The sequence below is a fragment of the Neltuma alba genome, unplaced genomic scaffold (genome assembly GCF_004799145.2).
Source record: "Neltuma alba isolate B1F8T4 unplaced genomic scaffold, ASM479914v2 tig00011893_pilon, whole genome shotgun sequence".
Taxonomy (NCBI): domain Eukaryota; kingdom Viridiplantae; phylum Streptophyta; class Magnoliopsida; order Fabales; family Fabaceae; genus Neltuma; species Neltuma alba.
In genome coordinates this window covers 196,060-203,803 of record NW_021636491.1, presented here as the reverse complement: position 1 = coordinate 203,803, position 7,744 = coordinate 196,060, and the positions used below count along the sequence as shown (strand labels likewise).

General features: G+C 34.7%; 1 protein-coding gene across 2 annotated transcripts; it reads right to left on the bottom strand.

Annotated features, from left to right (window-relative positions):
• Positions 1-3,148: 3,148 nt before the first annotated feature.
• On the bottom strand, positions 3,149-7,065 carry LOC114719107 (probable protein phosphatase 2C 55). 2 transcript variants are annotated; one of them, XM_028904568.1, is made up of 6 exons: positions 6,920-7,065; positions 6,110-6,599; positions 5,945-6,014; positions 5,302-5,626; positions 4,447-4,596; positions 3,149-3,651 (listed from the first exon to the last, which is right to left on the bottom strand). In XM_028904568.1, exons 2-6 carry the CDS (start codon positions 6,123-6,125, stop codon positions 3,358-3,360), a joined length of 855 nt encoding a protein of 284 aa, XP_028760401.1. In that variant the 5' UTR covers positions 6,126-6,599; positions 6,920-7,065; the 3' UTR covers positions 3,149-3,357. The 2 variants fall into 2 exon arrangements, with proteins under 2 accessions (XP_028760401.1, XP_028760400.1); XM_028904567.1 differs by having other exon boundaries at positions 5,945-6,599.
• Positions 7,066-7,744: the final 679 nt, after the last annotated feature.

Genomic DNA, 7,744 nt, shown 5'->3' with positions numbered 1-7,744 from the left:
ATTTTTGTAATTTGTTTATGCGTCTATATGTCTCTCTCTGTATATATAAATGTCTTTTTAAATTCTAAATATAAGATCTAGTTTAGTTTATAGTACAAATTATATTACGAATTAGATTTTATATTTAGAATAAGAAGTAGTAGTGAATAAGAAAGAGATTGACAATTTGATTTCAAATTTAAATCTACGTATATAGAAGGTGGCTAGATTAACCTGTAAGTGATTTATACATGTATACCTACAGATCTGCAAAGAAGCGGAATTGTTTAGTGCAAAATTAGATTTTATTTTTAAAACTGGAGGTAACAGAACATAAGGCTTTGCATCTTCTTTCCCTCTGTATATGATCAACGTGTGTGTTGGGTTTGATGGATCTTGTTTCGTTTATATGTCCCAAAATAATAGAACACACACCCAAGCAAAGCTTTACCTCTTTTCTTTCTTTACAATATGGCATGGGGATCCTTCAGGATATGTTTTCTTTTTCTGCTTTCCTTATCAAACTCCCTTCTTTTCTTCTTCTTCTTTTTTTCCTCTTGTAATTTTATTTATTGTAACTATGAATACTTGTTTCTTTTTAATCTTTTTTTCTGCTGCCACAACAATTTATCTCCCGCGTGTGATTCCTCCCACATGTTGCGCCTGGCCTTTTTGCCACTCCCGTTAAAAATTATGTTTCAATGAAATATTTATATTTTTATCATCAAATTAGAACACATATTTTCCTTTTTTGGGGGGGGGGGGGAATCCAAATGCGTAATCGTTGATCCTTCAAAATTAGGAGATAGTGCAAAACGGGCTGGACCCAATCAGACAAAGAGCCATAGGGATACTCATGCAATAGAGAAACCTTGATGAAGGAAGTGTTTGAAAGCACCCAAAAATACTTCTTAGAAGTATTTTTTAGAAAACGAGCAAATTTTTCTACATATTTACTCTGTATATCATAAAAAAAACTTTTAAAATTATGATTTAATTTTTATCCAAACACTCCATAAAAAGATGTTGAGAATCATGTAAAAACACTGAAAAAAATGTTTCAATTTAAGTAGAAACAAAACTTTTTTCACATACTTATTTCAAATCTTATAAAATTATTTTTAAAAAACTAATCCAAATACACTCAAATTTATATTTATGAATACCTGTCCATTTTTTTATTTAAAATATAATACTTATAATTAACAGTAATCAAAAGAGTCAATTTGAATTAATATTTTTTCCCCAAAAAAATAGTATCCATACCTATCTACGGGTTAGGTAGGGTCGTGAGGTTGACGCGACCTGCTTCATGCCGGGCCCAAACCACCCAATCAATTCGGCCTCACCTCCTGTCTACCTTCTGTAGTTTTCACTGCGCTCCTGAATTTGATCTGACAATGACCCTCCGGTTTTAAGATCAGTACATCCTTATTAAAAAATCATACAATTATTCATTTCAATGGTGATTAAATATACGAGATATAGATATAAGATTTTAATCAATTTTATTCTTAAATTCATAATATTTTATTTAAATTATTTACATTGATCCACATACAAAATCGGTGTTTTTATATTTTCAATGCATATGATTAAGGGGCATCTTATAAAAACTAATACACATTTTTACAAATAATTAACCAAATTAATTTTCTTAATTCAGCTTCTTTATTTAAGATTTAAGGGAGTATATGATAATATTCTCTTAATCTTGAGATGTTTCTCTTGTTTTTTTTTTATTTTGTATTTTGAAACATTAGAGAAACCTTATTCTTTATTGAAAAAAAGTAATAGTTGATGATAGTTATATCATTAAACATGTAAAAAAAAATTGTTAGCGTTTTCAATTATGCTCTTACATTAAAAGCCAATACAACATTAATTATATTATTTATAAAGTTTAATTGTATAGAAGGATAAAACAGAGAAAAATATTAAATGCTTTAGAACGATTTTTTTTTATATAAGAGTTTTATTTATTTTATGTATGTACATACGTATATTTATATACTACCTCTGGTCCTAAATGTAAGGCTTTGTTTGTAAATTACAAATGACATCTTATATTTAGGACCAGAGGTAGTATTTAAAATTAAAAATACATGAAAAGCCATGTTCATTTTAACAATTATGCATGATGGTGCCAACTCCAAGTGTTCCACTTCGAAAAAGGAATTTTAGTCGTCGGGGTCACAAATAATAAAGTTTTCTTTCCAATAAGGTGGGAATCTTTGATATCTGCCCTCAATCTTAGAGAGAGGAAGAAGTACCCAAAATCATTTTTGTTTCCTCATGTTGAAAAATTAATCAAAATTACTTCTAACTAACATTAGTGTTATTCATCACGTGGCTACTGATTGAAGGATCTTCTATTTTCCTAAATGCGATGCACCCCTTTGTGGCTCCTTTGATCAATTTGCAAATGGAACCAAGATGCTACATATATATACCTCTCATCTCCCTTGATCTTATTTTTATTTTAAATTAAAATACTATTATGGTTTAATATAATTTTTACATTATACCAGACAATTTTTTTTAAAAAAATTTAATGGACGTCAAGCGTTATCGTTGATCACATATAAAAAGTTTCATCTTTAATTTCGTAATTATGGATCCACCTATTATTTTTTATTTTCTTTATGTCCGGTCTTTATTTAATTAGTCGCAGTTTAGATCTTTTCATGGGGATAAAAACCATATACTTAGATCTCCCCCAAATCCCCTATCAGTTTTCTATCTTTTTCATCAGTAAATACCAAAAACTCCTCTTTCCTTTTTCTCCCTACATGTAATTGATTCAAATCTGATTTCTCACATCCATATCACATTCGTCCCCCTTTTCTGTTCTTATTATCACTTTAATACTCAGCACTCAGTTTCATATAATATCACTAGTTTTGTCACAATTCAGTGCACTGATATAAACTTGGGAGATCCTATGTGCGTCCCAGAAATTGATCACTCCTTAGTCCTAACGGCTGTCCATCTTAGCCGCTCAACTCTGCAGGACTCCAACTTCCATCCCACATACAATTAAGACTTTCAAGATCATATAATTTAAAATTCATAAAAACTACAACTTCAAATATAACCTTCTGAATTTTGAGAGACTGAAGTCCGATTGCAAAACGTCAAAAAAAAAAAAAACGTAAATGATCAAAAATAAAAAAATAAAGCCCTGCACTGTAAGGACTACTTATCCTTGTATTTCCTATTTATACATCTCTCGAGCAACTCATGCTGGAGAAAAAGTAGGAGGAGCAAGGGAGCACGTGTGAAGAGGTCAAAAATGAAAATATTATACAGGAGCCACGGCAGTGTGACAAATACAAATACTCATCAAGAGACAGCCAAAGCATGATGGACAGGAACTCAGGAGTTTGCTGAGGTTATGTATGATACAACAACCGTAATGTCATCGAGCTTGCCACCATAATACCGGAAGCCGGCCTCTTGAGCAGCGGCAGAAAACGGAGTCTGTCTGTTTTTGTCCAGTGCACGCTGACGGGCCAGAGCTGCTATCTTCTGCGCAGTAACTTGGGGTTCAAGTCCCGTTCTAACAGCATGTACTACGACTGCTGTAATTTCATTATTGTATAAGTTGTCAAATAACCCGTCCGTTCCCGCAATCACAACATCTCCTCCAGCAACAGGCACTGTAAACACCTGTTCACATTATTGCAAGAAACATGCATACTTAGGTTGCCTTGGGGTTACCACTAGTTATACAGATTCTTTGCATTTTATTTCTTCTCGTTTCTTGTCAATGTTGAAGAGATAGCCAGACAGTGTGCGGGATACATCACTCGAGTAGGTCTCATACATCACAATAAAACCTACCGCTTAAGTCAGCCTCGTGCATTCTGTATTTTACTTTCTTCAAAATTGACAAGAAATTAAGTAACAAAAATAGAGATCCAAACAACATATGTTTTCAAATACACAGATCTCATCTTCCACGAGGCTTTGCTGCTGAAAAGTACTAATATCATTATTTCGGGAGAACAAACAAGAAAATCAGTTAGCTAACATCTTCAGTGTCTCCTTGAGTGAAAACAGACCCATGCAACTGTACAACTTACAAAATTTAAAACGCAAATCCTCTTTCATGTCTATACAAGATCCACATGCTTTTTATTTTTCATTCTCTCTAATCTGTGTGTGATGAACCTCTCTCTACCAAATAATCAAAGAAACTGATTTTCACTCTCCTCTCTGTTTTCCATCTTCCATACTGAAGGCCTTTTTTTTTTTTTGGTTGGGGGTGGGCCGTGTCAAAGGGAAGAGCTGTTCGGTGTCTACACATAGCTTTATGCTGACAACAGGCCACATCTCACTTAAAAAAATGGCTATCGGAAGGAAGACTTCCTTAATTTGAAAATTTACACATGGCTAAAGCAGGCCATTGAAAAGATCAAGGTCATGCCAACATGAAGTGAGGATACTAGTATTTGAAGTTACCTCACCAGAACTGGGTAGATCACCTCCATCGCCACTCTCTAATTGATATGTAAAATTGAAGCCATGCTGTTGAATAGGAGACTTGAAAATGGTGCTTCCATCTCTAACCACAATGAATCCACTGTCACCCAAGTTAATAGCATGCAGCTCCTGGACCAAGAAGTCAAATGGATGGAAGTGAATATCAACAAATCAACAATACTTGTTACATACACACATATGTAGGCAATTATGTGTGTACATGGTAAAAACTAGCCAAGTTTCCTTGAAAAATTCAGTGGCCGCAGAATTTAGTCAATTAAATGCAGGATATAGAACACCAGCCAAACAATATCAAGTGTATAAGCGAGTCAGACGAGAAAAGTATGAGCACGTATGCATATCCATGAGTATTGGCAAGAAAAATGTCATCAAAACACAGGAGAGAAGACGCTAGCAGAAATTCCTACATGCATTAATTCCATTTAGCGTTTGAATTAGAGCTTGGTTGTAGACATGATAAAGTCATCAATCCACAAAGACATTAACACACTGATGATCCTGAATCCTAATTTAGATAAGAGTATAATTATTGTTGTCCAAAATCATGCCCTGCACATCATGTTTCAAACACAAAGTTTGGGCAATATAAGATCAAATGATTGTTACTAATGTAAACTACTGCAGAAGTGGCAGTGCAATTGTCAAAAGCTTTCATGTCGATACAGATAAAAACAAGAGTAACCTTCTGGAGATTCAGTGCCATTAAAATGCTTTTGTGGCTTGGTTCACCTATTTAGAGTCCATTTAATTTATTCTATAGATAATTGACCAAAAGTAATTGGTTTGTATGAACTTAAAATAAAAAAGCAAAACCTTTTCAGCAAGGGCAATTATACAGGCTGTTGATGAACCCTTGGCTCTTGCACTTGAGTGAGCCTTCTCTAACACCCTCGCTGGATTAATAGAACCTTTTGGTTCGTCTTGGATTGCTCTTACTGAATTGGACATAAGTTCACGAGAAAAGAGTCCCGCATTAACACCAACTTCTGCCCAACCACCTACACCATCTGCAACTCCAAATGCTTGTTCATCAGTGCAAATAAAATGAGCATCTTCTCCACCAGTCTCCTCCTTATCTGGATGTGGTAAGTAACAAGATCCTGAAAATAGCTTCAAAGTCTCGCCACCATCAACTGTTCTGAAAATAACACAACTAATGTTATTAGAAAGTAAATACTCTTTATAAGTGACTAATTAATTAACTAAAGAGCAAGCAATAATGTAGCGTGGCAAATAAGAAACGTAAGGACAGTCTATTACATCAAACGAAACATAATACATCACCACATGCTTGTATTTTATACTAACCTTCTCAGTTAACCATCCCTAGCACTACTCACCACATAACAGACTCCTACGAGAAATCGTTTATATGTGATCCAGCAACACTGGTCCCTCTTTTAATTATTTGAAAATTATGATTGATGCAAAACTAATGCACAGAGAGCACACTTACGGGGCTACTGTAGGGGTGGAATTTTCAAGCTGTTCATCACACGCGCTGCGGTCAAATGAGACATTGTGTGCTGCCCGAGCAAAGAAGGAAGTACAAAATGTAGCAGAGAAATTCTTCAGCCACGGTCGATGAGGAAAACTTGAAATAGTATCGAGAGTCGAATACCTAGTATTAAGAGCATTATTTAGGTAACCTTTACGAGTTCTGTCAACAAAGCAACCAGCACCAGGCTTTTTGAAGTCTAGCGTATTGCTACAGCTAGTGGAGATATCATCGACACAAACACCTCGCAGTACAGATTTGGAGGTTGAAGCAGCCATTGATTTGCTTTTAGGCGTACGGCTTGAAAAGGAAGGACTGGCATGAGATATATATGAAGTTGAACAAAGTGAAGAAACAGACGCAGATGAACGTCTATATAGCAAAGATCGCAGCCCTTGTTGCCGAGTTATTCCTTCCCGAAAACGACAGTACATGGTAGCGTTCAGCTTTGATAGATAACCAGAAGGATTCTTAAGCTCTTATGCAGAGTTCTAACATTCAGTTTCTCTTTTGGGGAAACCTAGGATGTTGCCCAGATTACAAAATCTCATTCCCTAACGAGCAAGAAGTTTTCCACCAAAGCTTTTGAGACGAGAAATAAAGTTCCGAAATGCTGAAATAAATAGCTGAGAAGAAAAATAATTAAAATCAGAAATTATTGAAACCGCAGTATAAACTTCATACAAATGAACATATAATATGAAGAGATTAGAGATGCGCAGTCAATCTCCTCATTGCACATGAGGAATGAGAAAGACCATCATCACAGACACAGAAAATATGTGTAAAGAGACGCATCAGACTGGGAAATCAAACTAATTGGAGAAATAAATCCAATTGAGGGCAATCGTAGCTCGAAATATGAAGTGATTTCCCTCGATCTGAAAGAGATAATTATGAAGATGAGACGAAACGGAAAACAAAATCTTATACCAGGAAGCGAAAGATGGGCAACGCGGGCAGATTTTAGAGGTTGAGGAAGAAGCTCCGATGATGGCCTGAATGTTACACCGTCGGAGCTTCTCGTTCCTCCGATGCCAAGACCTAATTCGCGTGCACCTAAGCCCACCCTTGGCTCCTAGTTAGTTAATAAAACCGACCCTTTATCCGGAAGAAAAAAAGTCGTTATTTTTATTTTTATTGTCAAATTCATTTTCAGTTTTTGAAGCAACCACATAAACACGGATGAGAGTAAATCGAAATCGTTACTAATATTTAGGAAAACGAAGTGTTTGGTCCCTATATTTTTACCTGATTTTAAGATCCGTTTCTATAAATTTAAAAAAAAAAAAAATTGAACCGCTGGCATGGGTTATCAAGCTTAGCTGGAAATAGGTGCCTGCCTTAAAAGGCAATGGGAGAGGCAGGCTTAGCTGCGGGAATAGTGTACTTACGATTGCTAATTTAATAGTATTGGCTAAAATCTTGAATACTTGCGATAAAATGATGTCAAAATCAAATGATTTTTATTTTGGTTATTCTGTAAGGGGTAGTATAATTTTTTATATGCCTGGAATTGGGGTTTATTTAAATTTTAATCCCTCAAATTTCAAACATATTATTTTAATTTTTGAAATTTAGTTTGTTTTAAAACATTAGTCTCTAAAGATGTAACGATGTTAAAATCTACTAAAGTGTCAAACAATAACGTTAAAATTGTGATGTAGGCTCACTAGATGATACCTAGCTAGATTTTGTGTGAATAATAGAATGGTAAAAAAAGAATAGGTCCTCAAATCGCAGCTATTTAGCCCCCTA